An 18,572-nucleotide genomic window follows, 5' to 3' on the forward strand; every position below is an offset into this window, starting at 1 on the left:
CCTCCCCCCCCCCCACCCCCCACACACACACACAGAATTATGCAGAAACTGCACATCTGTATTAAGTTCGAAGCATCTGCAGCACATTTCTTTGGCTAATACCAAATGTGGTCCTGTTCTTTTGGTGAGTTTTGGGGGTGGAGATGATGCAACAGAATCATGTTGTGACATGTTGGTTCGTTACTTGTTTATCACATATGTTTTTACCCAGCCTTTTTTCATATCAAGATGAAGCTTGTAAGTCATCTTTTCAGATTGTCCATGGTCAAAATACCCAAATGAATGTTACATGGCCCATCAGTGTGAAAGTTCACAAGTCCAAAAGTACCCAAAGGTGCATATCTTATAAGTTAAATATTTTGGGAGAACCTTATGAGTTGAAATTTGCTTCCTAAAGAGCTTACGTTAATCTAAAAACCACACGTGTCGGTAAGGGATTTTAGTTCATGTTTTGAATGGAGTTAATAACATGGGCTTTTCTGTATGCATGTTTACACTGTTAATTCACCTTTTCCAGTGTGAACATTTACACTCAAAAGTTTTTACACTGTTGATTCCCTGTTGAATGTGCTGGTTTGACCGAGTGTGTTCATTTCTAAGTGAGCTTTGTGCAGATTGACTGACAAAACAATTATGGTTACATTGAAACATGATGAATAAGGTGTGTTCATTTCTAAGTGAGCTTTCCCTTGTGCAGATTGACTGTGACAAAACAATTATGGTTTCATTGAAACATGATGACAAATTGCAGGATGGTTCAGAATGTTCTTTTCAGGTACAAATTTATTTTGAGTCTTCAGCAATGAGTTTTTGGTCAATTGTATTTGCCGTGTTTCTGTATGTCTATTTTTCCCTGCCACTGTTCTCTCCTTTTTTACTTTTTTCTTCCCTGGTGCAATATGCTGGCCCCATTTACAAGAGATTGTTTCTGTGTTTCCAGTCGGCTGTTCTTTACACTACCATTGATGGCCAAAGAAGAATCCGAGTGTCAACTTTGGCTCTGCCTTGCACAACTATGTTGAGTAATCTGTTTCGATCAGCTGACTTGGACACCCAGTTTGCTTGCATCTTAAAGCAAGGTAGAGGATACTATGTAATAATACACTGTGTCACATTCGGGCCTGTTTGGATTGGCTTTTGGCTTATGACTTATAAGCCAAAAGCCATAAGTTAGGATTTCTAACTTATGGCTTTTGGCTTATTTTTGTTATTTTGGCTTTAAAATAAGTGCTTATAAGCACTTTTAACTTTACCCAAACACTTCAAAACTGCTTAAAAGCTATTTTGGCTTAAAAGGACCTAAAATAAGTCAATCCAAACGGGCACTAAGTATAAGGTTGACAGTTGTAGCCAAATCATATATAAGATTGTGTGTGGACACCTACATGTCCATGGGTACAACATTGAATCTGATTGTTTCTGCAATGGTGCTCCTTTATAGTTCCCGTAACTCTTGTTCTGCATATTTGGAATTGAATCTGGAATTTAGGCAGGACTAACTTTGTGCTCATATTCTTTGCCTATGAAGAAGCTATATTTATCTCCCCTATCTCCTAAGAATCAGCAGCACAAGATCCTGCATTGAGGGCCTTAACATCCTGCTTCTCTTTCAGAAGCAAATACTTTTGTTTTTTCAATATTCCATCACACACACACATTTAAAAGAAAAAAAGATCCTCCTGGCCAGAAGCAAATAATTTGAAGATAGCTCTTTACAGCTTATTAATCGTGTTGTTGTGGTCGACATAATTACTATGACGAGTTGCCAAGTGGCCTGCTTGCTTTTGATGTTTAATGTTATCTCATGCACTGTTGCTATTTCATTCTATTGTTCCCTTTTTGTCCTTGTTTATTATCTTAAAAGAGTAATCGTATTATGGTATTTTTCTTGCATGCAGCTGCCAGTGAAGTACCAACTGCTCCTCTCTCACGGATAAGAGAACAAGTGACAAACCTTTGCATCAATATTCTGCACTCTTACCGTAAATTCTGTGCCACAGTGTCATCCTCAGGGCAACTTATCCTTCCTGAGGCACTTAAACTTCTTCCTCTTTACACACTGGGTATATCTTGCCTTCCTTTTTACAAGCCTTTCATTTCCAAATGTTTTGACAGTGTTAGTTTATACATGCAGTGCAATTTTAAAACAATTTTCTTGCATTATTTCCTCTTCTTTTCGATTTTATATATTTAAGTTGACATATTGATCAAAATGCCTATAACACTTTCTTCCTCTATGCTCCACCTTGGTTTCCTTTTGTTGCTATTCTAAGATTGTTAATTCAGTGTATTTTATGAGTTGGTTTCCTTTTCCTTTTGTTGCTATTCTAAACGAATGATCACCCATTCTTAGTATGTGCATTTTAGTTTCCGAATGCTTCCTACTTATAGTGCATATTGAATGACTGTCTCTAATTTTCTTTGTCACTACAAAAGTACTTCTTGTGCCAATTCTTGTGCAATCAATTATGTAAAAGCTATATTCTTATAAGTTTTCTTAATATTTCAGCTTTGGTTAAAAGCACTGGACTTAGAGCAGATGGACAGATCGATAGTAGGTCCTTCTGGATAAATTATGTTTCCCCTCTCTCTACTCCATTGGCAATCCCTCTGGTCTACCCTAGATTGATAGCAATTCACGAATTCGATACTAAGGTATGTACTTGTATTTATGGATTTTGTTTCCCTTTTTTCTTTTCCTTTGTAAGTCAAGTTGGTAGTTCTATTCATTTTCTTGATTCCCTTTAAACATTATTTTCGGATTACATTTCTTACATTTCATTCTGTATTTGAATTTGTAGGAGAATGACGATTCTCTTATTCCCCCTTCTATTCCGCTTTCCAGTGAACACATTACTGACAATGGTATATATCTTCTCGAGAACGGCGAGGACTGTTTGATATATGTTGGGAACTCTGCAGATCCTAATGTTATCCATCAGCTGCTAGGCATTTCATCTGTTGAGGAAATTCCTGCTCAGGTAATTTGACTTGTCTTCTGCTGTTGATTGTTAATATTTTTCCAATTGTATAAGTAGGTAAAAGAGAGGGAAACACATTCTCAGCACCCTTCTTCCTAGGATTCTCATTTGATACATGTGGCTGAAAAAGTGCATTTAATTTGTATTGATTATTTTTGAATGGCTTTGGTCAAACTGTATAAATCCATGGTGGTCAGATGTGTCAGGCAGGTACTTTTGTCGCAAGCCAAAGTATGAGGCTTGCATTCAGACCACCTATCCTATTTGATGGTTTGTGCAATTTTATTCAACAGTCATATCTTAAAAGTAAACCTGTTTTTTTCTTAATACCTTATTCTCCAACTTATTAGGCTCTTGGGTTCATTAGGTTCTTGATTGACAAAACAGTCAAATGCTTCTTTTTTTCCATTGGTGAAGCAAAGAAATTACTTATTGTAATTTAGCTCCTCTTGCGTAGATTCTGAATTTCCCTTTCTCTCAGTTTGTTCTGCAGCAGTATGACAATCCACTCTCTAAGAAGCTCAATGACATCATTAATGATATTAGACGCCAAAGGTGTAACTATCTCCGGTATGATTCTTCTTTTTCTGTGTATTTGCTCCTACCTTTTAGGAGACGGTTCATCAATTACATTTCATTACTTAATGAATACAATGTGATAGGCATATCTGTAACACATAATATGTCTAATTTCTGATATATTATCAATTTGATCTTGGCAGCTTAAAATTATGCAAAAAGGGAGATTCATCAGGTTTGTATCCAGTAACATATTTTTGCACTTCTATCCCCAATCTTAACATACATAGATTATTAGTCATTTTAAATCAATTTAACATTCTCCCTACTCTTAGCTGCTTAGTGTTAACACTTGATGTGATATATTGCAATGACCATGAATCTCTTTGTCAGGCATGTTATTTCTCTCGCACATGGTAGAAGACAAGACACAAAATGGACTTTCATATGTCGAGTTTCTAGTACATATCCATCGACATATTCAAAATAAAATGGCTTGAGAAAATATCCAGTTTTGTTCATGAATTTTGATTATAGAGAAGGGGGGTACATATGTTTTCAGTATGAAGAGATGCAGATGAGCTATCCAGGTGTGGCCCCCATCCATGGCTTCAGAGCTATCTTAGTTTTTTTGAGGTGCAGCGCATACTCAAAATGAAAGGACAAAAAGTAATATTTTTATGTATTTTCACAGTGATAGTGTTATTTATTCTGATTATTTTTCTTGACGTGAAAATGTAGAATTAAAATGGAATCAGTTTTGTTGACTATATTGGGTATGGTGTTAAAAATGTGTTTTTTTTTGTCCGCGTTTGCTCTCTTGATCTCAGAGCATCATGAACTGAACTTTGTGTTGTAGCATCATTTCGATTTACTTAGAGATTGAGTGAATATGTAAAGTGCCTCTGCTTGAACTTTGGGTTTCAATCTACAGATAAGGAGCTGCTTATATGAACAATAAAGAGACGGTAGTTTTAGTATCAGAAGAAGATACTGTGGTTCCAAGACAAAACCAACTGGGACTTCATTATTAAAATCGTTTTAATGCTCACGTTAGCTTTAAACTGAATTAGATGGAAGTAACAATTAAGAATTCCATCAGAAAGACCTGATGGACTGACATAGGGGAAAACAGTAGGCAAGCATACAAATAATCGTTCATAAGTTATACTGTATTTTAATTTTCTATAACCAACTTTTAACTTTATAAAATTATCCCTCCATAATAACTATATTTTCCTTATTGGTAATGCTTATAGAAATAGAATCTCTAAGATTTTAACCAAATATCCTATTTATGACAGAATGTTATATGAATTTAAGTTTCCTCTATTCATTTGGTAGACCTTCCTCAATAAGATATGATTGGCAGTGGTTTTGTTAACTTTAATATTTAGAGTTTTCTTGTATAATAACTCTTAACAAGATGGATAAACTTAATAGCAAGTAGGCAGTATGTTTTCATTTTGAACTCTTTTGTCAGTTTAGTCCTTACTTGATATTCCAGAATTCTACAAGGAGGTGCAGTACAATTATGTAATTCAAAAGAATTGTGTGGTCTGTTCCATGGCACAATCACAATGCATGCCAAACTTTGTGACGTGAGAAACTATTTGATGTTGACACACAAATGGCTTTTGGAAGCATCCCCGCAACTTCCTATTCTTTTGTCCCTCTCGCACAATTCACCAAATACTGGACACATAATTCTAAACATGTTTAATTAAGATTTGTACTTAGTAGCACGCATTGAATATAAAAGGTTGTTTAAGATGATTTGGACAAAGTATGCCTAAAATCACTAAAGTTCCGTTACATGTATTATTGCTTTGTGACAATGACTCTCAACTTCTTTTTAAAAGTTTTACTTTATCATATAAGTATATGATTCAATTGTTAAACTGTGTTTATAGTTCAAGTCAAAATAGTGAGTGAGATTAGATTGCTTCTTCTAATCGAATACGTCTTTCCATGGTATTATTATGACTTCAAAGTGTACAGGTCAGTTTTGGTACGCAGAGAAAACTGATCAAGAAATCAGCATTTACAGTTTCATAATTATATACCAAATTAAAATTCAAATCAAATAGAGTTATAGACATAGTGCCGTACAATTATTATATTCATAATAACATGTGTTTTAGTACTGGAGAGAAGTTAGGAGTTTTCTTCTTCTTTTTTTTTTTATAAAAAGAAAAGAATAGATTCTCTTTGGGTGGAATTAATGTAATAGTATTATTACGTAACTACTACAACTGGATGATCTTAACTGATGTTTAAGTCAACGTATAGATTTCAGTGATTAATCATAACGATGAGATTCCATCACTATTCATTTTCTTAAATTTGATCAGATCTCATTTATTAAAATTGTAATATTAACTTCCACTCTTCCTCGTATATTCATAATTGATGATGAAGACAAATTGTCTATATAATTCCCAATTATGATCATATGAAGAAAAAAATAAGATCTAAATCTTCAAAAGTACCTGTTACCATGTATTAATTTTATACTAATAAAGAAGGACTTATCAAAAATAGTTTTTCTAGTTGTATTATATTTAAGTATATTATTGTTGTTGTATTTAAGGACCTGTACAGTACATATTTATTTTATTTATCTCCTTTTTCTTTTATGTTTATAATTTAGTGATAACATAAAATAATAGAGTAGATTTATTATGTAAATAAAAAACAGATCAACCTGCCCATTTGTTACTCTCACATCTAAAGCCAGGATTTCCACTACAGTTTACTCCTATAACTCTACACACAAATCTGTTTCGGTTTTTCTGCACCAATTTACTTATTTTAACAAGGGTTTAATTCTTTGAAGCTTATAAACCATGAAGGTTCATCCAGTAACAAGTAACGTTTTGTCTCCGGCGAACGGCTCAGTTTGCCGGAAAAAGAAGCTCCGGAGACTACCTCATATTTTTGCCAAGGTTCTAGAACTTCCCTTTCATTCCGATTCTGATGTTTCAATCCACGAAACGCCCGATTCGTTGCGATTCGTTATCCCAACTGATGATATCGGCGATAATATTAGGGCTCACATAGTTGAGATCTATCCGGGTGTTACTAAGATTGTTATCCGAGCTGATAACATTTTTGATTCGTCTTTGTCTGGATTGGACCTCGACTTGTGGCGGTTTCGGCTTCCCGCGGCAACTGTGCCGGAACTGGCTAGTGCCCGTTTTAGTGACGGTGAGTTGGTGGTCACGGTGCCCAAAGGGGCGGATGACGACGGTGATATCGTCGGAGCAGGTCGTTTTGTTCTTGTACTATAATCCTCTTTTGTCTCACTCGATTGTTTTTCAAGTTTTAATTTTTTTTATTTGCTTTAGTTAATTGTGCCTCGTCCTGTCAATGGGATATAATTTGAACTATCTAATGTTTGAATTGAATGTTCGTATCGCATAAGCTTCTCTTTAGATGTATATATGATCATAGTTTTTAGGGGGTTTCAATTTATTAGTAGGCTTTTTGGCCATAGATTCCAAATATTTCACTTTATTTGGAATTTATGGATTTGAAGTTGCTTTTGGTTAAATTTTTCATTTTCATTTTTTGCAAAGGAGAGCACTTTATTTTGACTTGATGAAGATGCAATTGGAAAGCAGGTTTGATACACTTTTCCAAGAAAATTTTACAACCAACAACAAATTATTATTCTGGAAAAAGCGAATAATTCCCGTGGCAAAATGACTCCTTAGTATGACTGTAACTAACTAGTAGAAAGGAAAAGAAGAAGCTTTTTGTTAAATGTTGTCTTATAATTTTGGTATTCGAGTTTGAAGTTTTTCATTATCACGAAATGGTTGATTGTTTTCCTATGGTAGTTGGTTTCATCTTTACTTTCTGGTACTGCGTTCCTTCTCCTTTGTTGGGTTTATGGTTCCCCATTCTTAGTCTCTTTAGGCTGTACTACCTGGGCCCAGTGGCGGAGCCACCATATCTTTAGGGGTTCAGCCGAACCCCCTCCGGCGGAAAATTATATTATTTTTAAATAATTAAAATAATTTTTTAGGTATATATAGTAGATGTCGAACCCACTTCGGCTACTTCGTGTGTCTATTTCTTCAGATTTTGAACCCCTTATCGAAAATTCTGATTCCGCCACTGCCTGGGCCTATGAGGGACAATATCTGGATTGTGTTTTCCGTTTATACATCATTGGAAGAGAATGAAAAAGGATAACTTAATGAATTATTTCATTTCCTTTTGGAAAGAACTAAGTAACTTTTACATGATCATTATCCTTTAAGGATGGGGCACCCAGCAGCATATTTTACCAATTCACTCTTTTGCTTGCTGTCTTAAACCAATTAGTAGGCCTGTAGATATCAACGTGCTGCTTAAAAATACCTGGTTATTTTTTTTTTGTCAAACTAATATATTCATTCCTCTCTATAACAATGTTGTTTTTCTGGAAATATTTTTTGGATTCTATAGCGAAATGTTGGTATAGAGAAAATGTAATATGATATAACATGAAAATTGGTTCCAAAGAAGGTATGGGAATGAGAAAAGGAGTTTTAGCCCCTAAGGACGACGGGCAATATATAGTTAAAAACTTTTCATTTTCAAACTCAAATTCGTTTCGGTTTAGCTTATAGCCAATACAGTCAATCGTTCGCTAGCACCCCTGGGCTGAATGAGTGACAGGGAGGCGTCTCAGCAAGTTTTTTCCATTTGAGTCCCCATGTTTATGTTATCCACATTTCAGTTGGCAATTTGTACGTGGCGTTGTTGCAGGTTAGATTCCCACATTAGTCAGGGAACAGAGTCATATGGACTTGGCAATCTTACTTGGGGAAAGGAAACGACGTGGTCTCCTCGTATGGACCTGGGAATCTCTAATTTTTTGGGATGAATTTAGACAAGTGTCACATCTTTACATGGTATCACAATCATTCCCCATATTAGTGTTCTGGAGTGTGTTAAAGTGCAAATTGGTTGGGAAAGAACTAGTGATCTCCCTGTATGGGCCTTGGACAATCATCTAGCTTTAGAGTTGAGTCATATCTTTACTACCACAAAGCAATATCAAGATTGCACAGGGTAATTATCGTCAAAATGCCTATGGATTAATCCTACACTGATTTAAGGTGCCTTTGGCTATTAATGTTCGTTTGGTATGTCCTTCCAACCTTAATACTATTTCTCACACCTTTTTGCTTTCTTATCAATGAACTAACCTCTTTCCTTTTAGCGCTTATCACTTCAGCGATTTTTCAGAAGTGAAGACTATCAACTACAGCTGTACCATTAACAAAATGTGTTTGATTGCACCAAAAAAAAATTATACATATTACTTTCCACTTTATAAGTGTTAATTGGGCAGTAAGAACTCAACGAAGGTTGCTAGTCAAGAAGATATTTTTTTTCAAATAAGTTAGTAACGTAATCATAATCCTTGTAGCAACACTTGAAATGGTGATTATAAAATAAAGAACATGTTGAGAAAAACGCTACACTCACAAATTCACTAAGTGTAGAAGTACTAGCACATAAACATGCAAATATAATTTGAGTGACAACCAAAATTGAAAAGATTCTGCATAAATGTCCAGAGAAACATAAATAATATGGAAAACGTTTTCAGCATTTGGCTTAAAGGAACTATCACTGGCAGATCATTTCTTCTTGGCATCTCCTGCCTTAGTCTGCAAGAATCAAGCAACCAGTATCAGCACAAGAATAAAATAAAACGATCCAAAATCAAAAGAACCTCTCTCAATGTTGTAGCTGTAAAGGCAAAAATAAAAACCATTACCTTCTTGACACCGCGTACTTTCTTGGCTCTATTCTTCCGCTCCTTCATCTGCTTCCTAGATTTCTCAACCTTTGTGTCTAATCCATTCTGCAAGTGTTGTTCAATAGCAAGACATATTATTTTAGCCACAAAACAAAAATTACAGCCAAATTCAATCATTAAGCCCACACATTGAACACTGAAGACAGTGAAGATGCATTCAACATAATGGAGCAACAAACTCAAGCAAATACTTTACTTAAAGATGAGTGCTTGAATTAGCACAGATAGAATACTAAAAACAGATCACTAGACAAACATACAAAAGAGAAAGCAACAGCAACAAATGCAACACAAAACCAGAATCAACTGAATGAGCAAGGGAAGGACAGGAGGAAGAGATCAGGTATAGAACCACACGTATTTATGGTCTAATAGCCTTCAACACAACATAACTCAAACTAATAGTCTTTTAGACAGAAACAATCAAAGTAATGCAGACCTACAGCTTGCAATTACTTTTCGATATCAAAAGAACAAAAGGATAATATTAGTGTAGTTGTGTAAGACACTCAACTTCTGAAATGATGAAACTGCACATGCAAGTCTTGTTATGCCATCTAATCTTTTCTTGTAAGCACATTTTACTGAACTTTATCTAGAATAAAGATTCTTGAATTGACAAATACCATGCAATGATTCTTTACTACAAATTCATCTAAAATATGGTTAGTGCACAAAAAAACAAAAAAGGAGCAAAGAGATGAACTAGATGTCAGGCGTTTGCACCCATCTCAACTCTTAGCACAAATAAATCCTCAGAAACAAGAAAAATTGTTTCTATAGTTTCCTTACTTATACTCGCTTAAAGAACGAAGTCAAAACAAAGTGAAATTCGAAAACCATGTCACAACATTTTTTACGCTAAGGCCCCATAGGGATGTCTAAAGATAAGATACTAAAACTACAAAAACCATTCAAAGATGATAAACCATGAAGCAAATATTAGTTCCTTACCATCTACAAAACTTATAAACAATGAGTTTATTAAGGAGTTTTGGTATTACATGACTTTCTTGACTTAATGACTTCTATGCAAAAATAAAACACTGAAATGATTCTTACCCTGATCAGCCTGTACTTTGGCTCATATTTCTTTGCGTTCTCGACAGAATCATAGATCAAGCCAAAACCAGTAGATTTGCCTCCTCCAAAATGGGTCCTGAACTTAAACACAAAGATTGCATTGGGATCTTTCACCTCGTACATCCTTGACAATTTTTCTTTCAACTCGGCCTGCAAGGAAATGTTAAGCAGGTAAGAAATTAAAACCAAAGGTATATAACAATCAAATGAGCAATAAGTGCTTAGCACTCTCTCTCTCTCTCTCTCTCTCTCTATTTTTTTGGGAATCGTGAAGACCGGATCAAGCTTGTGCGCACCTCAACTAATTCCATGAGGTACGTGCTAGCTCCAACATACATAGGTATGAGTAATTCTATCACCAATTTGTCCTTCCCCACAAGCACATGTACCGGTATATATCTATATCCAACAAGGCTTGGAGCCTTGGACAGAAATTTTGAACCATGGTTCTCAACCTCTCTCTCCCCAATATCAATTACTCCCTCTGTCCCAATTTAAGTGAAACTCTGTCCTTTTAGTCCATCATAAAAGGGATGACACATTTCTATATTTAATAATAATTCAACCTTAAACCTTTCATTTTACTCTTCCTAAGGAAGGTCACACAAATATCTAAGGCTTCCTAAAGACCACAAGTTTCAAAAGTTTCTTTTTATTATTAAACTAGGTGACCAGTTAAACACCTTCCCATAAATTAGGACAGAGGGAGTAATAATCATAAACGAATTGGATTCTGCACTATATCCCTTATTAAGTTAGACTATTTTCAAGCTTCTTCTTCCTCTAGAGGAGAGAGAGGAGCTTGGAAGAAATATATTTTGCATCAAATAAGCACATTTGCTTCTCAGACTAAGTTGACTGCCTATATGACTACTCAATAGCCACTTTGATCTAAACTCATTTCATTCTAATAACCAATAATTGTATAAACGACCACTAATTAGCTGAACTTGCAAGGCAATCAGAAAAATAAAGCAATATGAGTTTGTTTGTCAAACCTTTGAAACGTTGGCCCTTCCAGGATGCAAAACGTCGATAATCTGAAATAAATGGCATGCCATTAGAACAGATAAAAACAGATCAACAAGTATGAAGTTTAAGATATGCACTGCAGCACAGCAACTGTTGTTAGTATTAGATAATGCGTCTTAAGACTTACGAATTGTTTCCTTGCAAGTAGACGATTGGTCATGAACTTCCTTGTTCTAATGGTAACTGCCTTGTCCGCCATTTTCTGTTAACAGAATTCATCATCAAATGCAACTAAAATTTACTTGCATTTTTTAATAGAAAATGTCTAAACGTATAGCTATGTAATCTACAAATACAGAATTTATGATTTACTAATAGAAAATAAAGGGATTGAAATTATACTTCTGTGCCCCTGCAAAATACCCCTGCGCCTCCGCTCTGAATACTGTTCTTCAGAGACCTTGCTCTTTTCTTTGCAAAAATGGAGGCTTTGTTCTAGGGTTTTTGAGCTTTTAGAAGCTGTATATGAACTTTTGGGCCATTCAACCACTGTCAGGCCCATTTTTAATGGATAGTTAATGGGCCTAAAATAAAAAATGAAACTTTTCACGGATAAACTTCACAAATAGCCACTTTTACTACATTTTTAATTGAAAAATAGACATAAGTTTTATTTAGATTCTATAGTGACTTGTTTGAAAAAGTTGTTTGTTATGAAAACAAACATTCTGTTATTATTTACTCCCCGATGATTTTAATGTGAACTCATAAACAAAAAGCATAATACAAGAAATTTGTAATCGCTCATGAGAAAGGCTTTTACCATGCTTTTATTTTTGTGTAAAATATCAAACGAAATAATATGCTAATGGAGTGAATTTGAACCCTGTAAGTTGAAACACTGTTCAAATGAGTTGGTGTGTACACAACATGTGTTTCTTTTGCATTTTTGATTGTCCATTGGAAGTTAAATTTTGATGAAACAAAAATATTAATCTCACGATTGTTTATCCATGAAATGATGTTTGTGAACTATCAAGCTTTCGCCTATATATCATGGATAGAAAGTTCACATGGAGCAAAATTCATCAAACCGTTGATTTGGAGATAGAGGTGACGAAGTCAATTGAACTAGAGATGGTAAATAGACAGAGAGAACTAATTATACTTTTTGGTTAAGTGTGTTCTAGGTTGACTTGAGCTACCTACCTAAAATTACTCCAAGTTTCATGCATTTATGAGGAGTTAATATCTTAAAAAGTCACTGAACTATAAGAAATTATCTTGTAAAGTCACTAAACTTTATTTTGTATCACTAAAATCACTCAACTTTACACTTTTATCTTCTAAAATCATTAAACTATATTTGTCACCAAAATAAATCTAACATGGCAAAATAAATTATTTTGTATGCCATGTCATCGTGGACCCCACGTATAAATAAAATTATAAAATTTATTTATTTTAATGTCATGTAATCATGGACCCCACAAATAAATAAAATTATAAAATGTATTCATTTTTTATGTCTTCCCCTCAAAATTCTGTTTTTGCAATAAAATCCATAACGCTTTTTTTTTGTGACTATTTCAATCAAAATTTCTTTCTTATCAACAACATTTTAAAAAATGCTAATCAACATTGGAAATAAATGTTAAATTCAATGGCATTTACTGTATTGCCTCCTGTGTCCACCATGTTACATAATCATACTTGTACATCAATTCCAATATAAAATAAGCAAAAACACAAGTAACATTAGAGCATTTCTAAAAATATATTACATACTAGGTTGTTATGAGCACCATTGTTAGCCAAAAAAAAAAAAGACAACAATATATAGTGTCGTAATAGGTGTCTCACATAACCACAAAAAATTACAAAGATAATTTTTATACTTTGATATGATTTCCAATCTTCTTCTTCTGAACTTCAACAATGTACTCCTTCATGACTTTTCTCTTAAAGAGTCTACCTCTCTTAGAAGTATGAGATAGTCTAGTAGTTTCGATACCTTTAATTGCAACTTCATCAACACCTTGAGCAGACACTACATTAGTTTGAACAACTATTACCTGTTCTTCAATTGATGCCTTGTGAACAAAAAATAAAATAAAATAAAGATATTGGTAGAGAAAATTCAAATTGTATTAACTTTAAAACAATCATTACCTGAGTTATGGTCGACTGATATGCCAAATTCAATCCTTGGTGATTATTATTCCACATCTCCGGGTGATACATATTTAAATAATCCCCGTCATTTGAAGCTTCTTCAGCTGGACTTATAGCATTCAAATAATGGCTTGAAGATGATTCTCCGGCTTTGACAAATTTATAATGTCCTCTTGCATTATGTCCATACTTTTTGCAAATCGAACACATAACCTACATAGAACGGAATCTTTTTGGATAACTTTTGAGATCGCCTTTTTTCAGACTTCTGCTTAGCTCTTTTTTTAGCTTTTCCAATAGCTTCGGCCTTCTTTTTCTTCTCTAATTCTTCAGGCTTTTTTCCTCGCTTTTTCTTCACAATTTTAGGTGGTATTAACACTCCACAATCCACAACCTCAGGCCAATGATCTTCTGGATTTGTTGGATTGATGTAATGTGAATATACATTCTTGAAAGTTTCAATTGTGTAGAATGTATCCACATAATCCTCCACTCTTTCACTATTTCCAATAATACATGCATATGCATGAGGACATGGCAGTCCAGTAAGTTCCCATCTTCTACATGTACAACTCTTTGCCTTCATGTCAACAATATTAACTCCACCAGGACCATCTACCGAGACTCTTGGTCCCCCTGAATAATCAGTTTTAAACCAAATTGCTTCCTTGCTAATCTTGTTCAATTTTTTCACAATTTTTGGGCAAATTGAACTATCAGACTTTATAACCCACTCTCTCTTCTTGTACATTCTTTTCATCAACTTGTTTTTATTTATCATTTCTAGCATTGTAATAATAGCTTTATCTCTAGCATTAAGTATATACCTAAAATAAGTGATACATTAGTAATACATATTATAAACTAATAACTACAACAACTACATACTCAGTGTAATCTCACAAATAATGTCTAAGGGATAAAGTGTGCATAGACCTTACTCCAACTTAACATACATCAGTCGATAAAGGTGATCAACATAATAACAAATAACAGACAACAACACCATCCTAACAAGAAACTTATCAGTCGATATTTCCATAGACAACCTCAGCCTGACAATGTAACTTATGCAATTACCTAAAGACATAAATAACAACGTGATGACCAAAAATAAGTGGATGAAAAGTATTTAATTAATTACCTGTTAAAGCTTTCACACAAGTTGTTGAGTAACATATCACATTTTGTATTTGTTCTAAACAATGCTCTAGTCTGACTTTGAAATGGCCTTTCTGGGTTATTGAACCACTCTCTTGCCGCTTTGTCCTCTTAGTCAAATTCTTCCATGCATTTCTGGAAGATCACCTTGTTGCTTGCCCTAGCAGCATTCCATACCAAATCTTTCAAAGTTTTGCATTTATGTTTTTGCTTGAAGTTCTGATATATGTGTCTAACACAATTTATATGTTCAACTTCGGAAACAAATCTTTTACAGCTCCAATCACACCCTACATAAGAAACAAAGTAGTAACATATGTATGTTAAACAGAAAAAGGAACAAAAGATATAAAAGATTTTTACTCACTTTTTGCCTGTCAGACATAAAGGTAATATGGTGACTATTTATGATGTCTAAGTCATATCCAAGATTGTCAATAAACCAGCTCCATGTTTCTTTACTTTCTGTTCCAGCTATCACAACATAAGCAACTGGAAATATACAATCATTTGGGTCTATTGCCACGGCAAATAATAAATTTCCTCTATATGTGCCTTTTAGCCATCAACCATCTAGGCTAATTAATGGCTTACAACCTGGTTTAAAAGCTTCCTTGAGTGCTCCCAGACACGTAAAATTCCAAGAATTTTCCCCCATCTCACCAAATTACAACATTAGATCCAGGATTTGATCTCAGCAATTCAACACTATACGATAGTAGCTTGCCATATTGAAGACCCTCATCACCATAAATCCATTTTAATGCTTGATTTTTATCCCTCCAAGCCTTCAAATTTTCTATAGTATAATCAAAGTCCCTCCTTACTATTTCAACAATACCACTAAATTCAAATACTTTCTAGCAATGTACTTGGGAGAAAAGTGGAAATTATCAAACACCTTAGCACCTTTATGTTTCAGATAAAGTGACTTGATCTGAACAGTTGGATCGCGCTTATTCACCTTACTAGCATAAATTCTAAAGGGGCAGCCATCAACCTTACAAATATATACAAACCACCCTCTGTTGATCATTGGGCTTAAAACGTAACTGCCTTCTTTTTCTAATACCCAATTCGCTGCAAGCTTCTTTGAATTGCTTGAAATTCTTAAACTTTATCCCCTAATGTAAATCTAGAGAAATTCTTGTGTTTACCTTCATCATATTCTTCATAAATATTATTTTTCTGACTATGATTTTCTCCTTTATTAGATTGAACATCATCATCAGGCAATTCATCTGAATATGCATAATCAGATTCAACATCAGCATTTTGTAAAGGTACTAAAATTGCAGAAACTGGAACATTGACACTTGCATTTTTTGGTCCTCCTCTAAGCTTCTTGACTTGTTGATCGTCAATAAGAACTTGTTGATCGTCAACAAGAACTTGTTGATCATCAATAAGAACTTGTTGATCATCAATAACATCCTGGAAATCGCCATCTTCATCGGACAAATTATGGTCTGGATCACTAAACTCCTCATCCACTTCATTAGTTACATCACCTCTAGTACCTTGTAAAACAACTTTAGTTGAATTTCCCTCAATTAAAAAGTTTTTGTCCACACCATTATCCTCCCTATTATCAACTATTGTATCTTCAATGTTGATATCGCTAACAACTTCCAAATAGTTTGAAAAATGCAATTCTAAAGCCTTTGAAGTTTCAGGAAAACATGAACCAAAGCTCTTAAATAAAAAAGATAGAAAGAATACTTAGCATTAAATATTTACTTCATACTAATAATAGTATAAACATAAAAAATAAACAAGTCACTCTTACAAACAAATAAATATAAATCCATAAGAATAATTTATAGCCTGAAAGAAAGAAAAAACCATATAGGATAAAGCATGAATTTTTAATTTTAGAGCACTGAAATGGAGACTAAGGTTACAAAGACATTAGGTAATCACAACCTCATACACCAAATCAACAATGAACTAACCTCCTCTAAATACAGGGGAAAAAAATTAGAATACAAAAAGCCCTAAACCCATTTCGAGATTCTACAATAAAAGGACAATATAGTTAAAAATTTATATTTTTACCTCGTTTTGAAGTAGGATTGGTTTAGCAAGCGCGTAGTGGTCCCTTTCGTCGATATTAGAGGCTTGTGGGTGCGGGGGGACCATTCTTTTACAGATTTCATCACATTATTCCTCGAAGAAATGAAAGAATCCATTGTTTATGAAAAATTTCAGCATCAATAACCTTTAAATAGACTTTACAACACCTCTTTGTGGATGAGAATTTTGGGAGAAATAGAGAAAGAAGTAGAAGAAGGAAGCGGAAGATTTGGGCAGAAATAGGGTTTTACTGTTTAAGATGAAGACAACTTGTGGGTGGATTGGTATATTGATAAATTAATTTTACAATTTTATTTATTTGTGGGGTCCACGATGACATGTCATAAAAAATAATTTATTTTGGTGACAAATATAGTTTAATAATTTTAGAAGATAAAAGTGTAAAGTTGGGTGATTTTAGTGATACAAAATAAAATTTAGTGACTTTACAAGATAATTTATCATACTTCAGTGACATTTTAAGATATTAACTCCATCTATGAGTATATACTTTTAGTGTCCAACAAGATTAATTGGTGAAGAAAGTAGAGCAACTTTCACATATAGCTAACACAAAAATTATATTTGTATGTTATAACTATAGTTTGCATAATTGCGCTCCATAGCAAATATAAATATGTATATTTCGCTATATATATACAAAAGAAAGCAGTTATATAATTTCGATATACATATAAAAAATAAAGCAGCTGTATAATCTGCTTTGGTATACATATACAAAAGATCAATTGTATAATTTGTGTTTGTATAAAGCGAGAAAGAGAGAAAAACAAAAGAAAACTGGGCAGGGGAAGATCGTATTTGTATAATCATAAGTGTATATGACGAAAATATATGCATTTGATTTGTATATACAATTTTCGCTCGCTTTAATACAAACACAAACACAATGTATATATTTGTGTTTGTATAAAGTGAGAGAGGCAAGTGAGCGAGCGAGATCTGGGAGAGTGGCAAGCGAGATCTGGGAGAAGGGAGAGAGAGGAACGAAAATATATGTATATATATAATTTTTTCTTGCTTTATACAAACACAGACACATTTTATACACTTGCATTTTTTGTATAAAGTGAGAGAGGCGAGTGAGCGAGCGAGATCTGTGGGAGGGGAGAGAGGGGAACGAAAATATATGTATATATACAATTTTCTCTCGCTTTATACAAACACAAACGCATTTTATACATTTGCGTTTGTATAAAAAGCGAGAGAGACGAAGGAGAGAACAAGAATGGCGAGCGAGATTCACTAGGAGAGAGGCGAAATAGCAACAGTTTGCTATGCTGTACAATTAAATCAAACTATATTTATAGCATTTAATTTAAATTAATAGTTTGCTATTATATACAGTTTTCCCAAGAAAGTATGAAATTCGTGATTTGATTATGGGGACAGAATATGCCGACGTGGAATAAGAATCACATGCACCTGAACTACCAATTAGGCCCAAATTCACATTGCGAGAAAAGTAGCAAACGTTATAGCTTGAGACATATATATATACATGGATAAACTACCTTATTAGACATACATCACTACTATATATACTAATATTATCTTTACTTTTAAACAATTACATATATTATCACTTTTAGTATTTTATACCATATATTAATATATTATTTGAAAATACTATTAGATACCCACATTTCTTAAAACTATTATTGATTAATTATCTGCTTAAATAACTCTTTCATTCCAAATCAACCACTATCTCTTAATTCTCCCGCCCATATTTATCACTCAATTATGTCTCCTCCTTT

General features: G+C 33.9%; 3 protein-coding genes across 4 annotated transcripts in view; 2 read left to right on the forward strand and 1 right to left on the reverse strand.

Moving 5' to 3' along the window:
- LOC102595564 (protein transport protein Sec24-like CEF) overlaps positions 1 to 4,313 on the forward strand; it is a 19,058-nt gene extending 14,745 nt beyond the window's left edge. For both annotated transcript variants that reach the window (XM_006352708.2, XM_015311073.1), the window contains exons 19-26: positions 698 to 775; positions 941 to 1,079; positions 1,899 to 2,063; positions 2,510 to 2,655; positions 2,802 to 2,981; positions 3,463 to 3,551; positions 3,704 to 3,735; positions 3,894 to 4,313. In XM_006352708.2, the coding sequence (XP_006352770.1) occupies positions 698 to 775; positions 941 to 1,079; positions 1,899 to 2,063; positions 2,510 to 2,655; positions 2,802 to 2,981; positions 3,463 to 3,551; positions 3,704 to 3,735; positions 3,894 to 4,000 (936 nt within the window). In that variant the 3' untranslated portion in view covers positions 4,001 to 4,313. The remainder of the gene's footprint in view (positions 1 to 697; positions 776 to 940; positions 1,080 to 1,898; positions 2,064 to 2,509; positions 2,656 to 2,801; positions 2,982 to 3,462; positions 3,552 to 3,703; positions 3,736 to 3,893) is intronic.
- Positions 4,314 to 6,349: 2,036 nt separating this feature from the next.
- On the forward strand, positions 6,350 to 6,793 carry LOC107061569 (uncharacterized). Its single transcript, XM_015311009.1, has one exon. It carries the CDS (start codon positions 6,350 to 6,352, stop codon positions 6,791 to 6,793), a length of 444 nt encoding a protein of 147 aa, XP_015166495.1.
- A 2,161-nt stretch (positions 6,794 to 8,954) lies between these two features.
- LOC102595901 (40S ribosomal protein S24-1) lies at positions 8,955 to 11,891 on the reverse strand. Its single transcript, XM_006352709.2, has 6 exons — positions 11,782 to 11,891; positions 11,567 to 11,641; positions 11,406 to 11,447; positions 10,387 to 10,557; positions 9,283 to 9,369; positions 8,955 to 9,172 (listed from the first exon to the last, which is right to left on the reverse strand). The coding sequence occupies exons 2-6, from the start codon at positions 11,636 to 11,638 to the stop codon at positions 9,143 to 9,145; spliced, it is 402 nt and encodes a 133-aa protein (XP_006352771.1). The 5' UTR covers positions 11,639 to 11,641; positions 11,782 to 11,891; the 3' UTR covers positions 8,955 to 9,142.
- Positions 11,892 to 18,572: the final 6,681 nt, after the last annotated feature.

The sequence above is a fragment of the Solanum tuberosum genome, unplaced genomic scaffold (genome assembly GCF_000226075.1).
Source record: "Solanum tuberosum cultivar DM 1-3 516 R44 unplaced genomic scaffold, SolTub_3.0 scf00150, whole genome shotgun sequence".
Taxonomy (NCBI): Eukaryota; Viridiplantae; Streptophyta; class Magnoliopsida; order Solanales; family Solanaceae; genus Solanum; species Solanum tuberosum.

Excerpts from the sequence above, each read along its gene's own strand:
- LOC107061569 (XM_015311009.1), top strand. The coding sequence starts at position 6,350 with ATGAAGGTTCATCCAGTAACAAGTAACGTTTTGTCTCCGGCGAACGGC.
- LOC102595901 (XM_006352709.2), bottom strand. The coding sequence starts at position 11,638 with ATGGCGGACAAGGCAGTTACCATTAGAACAAGGAAGTTCATGACCAAT. Across the intron at positions 10,558-11,405 it reads GAAGGGCCAACGTTTCAAAG|GCCGAGTTGAAAGAAAAATT; the intron begins GTTTGACAAACA and ends ATTTCCTTGCAG. Across the intron at positions 9,173-9,282 it reads AAGTACGCGGTGTCAAGAAG|ACTAAGGCAGGAGATGCCAA; the intron begins GTAATGGTTTTT and ends TGATTCTTGCAG.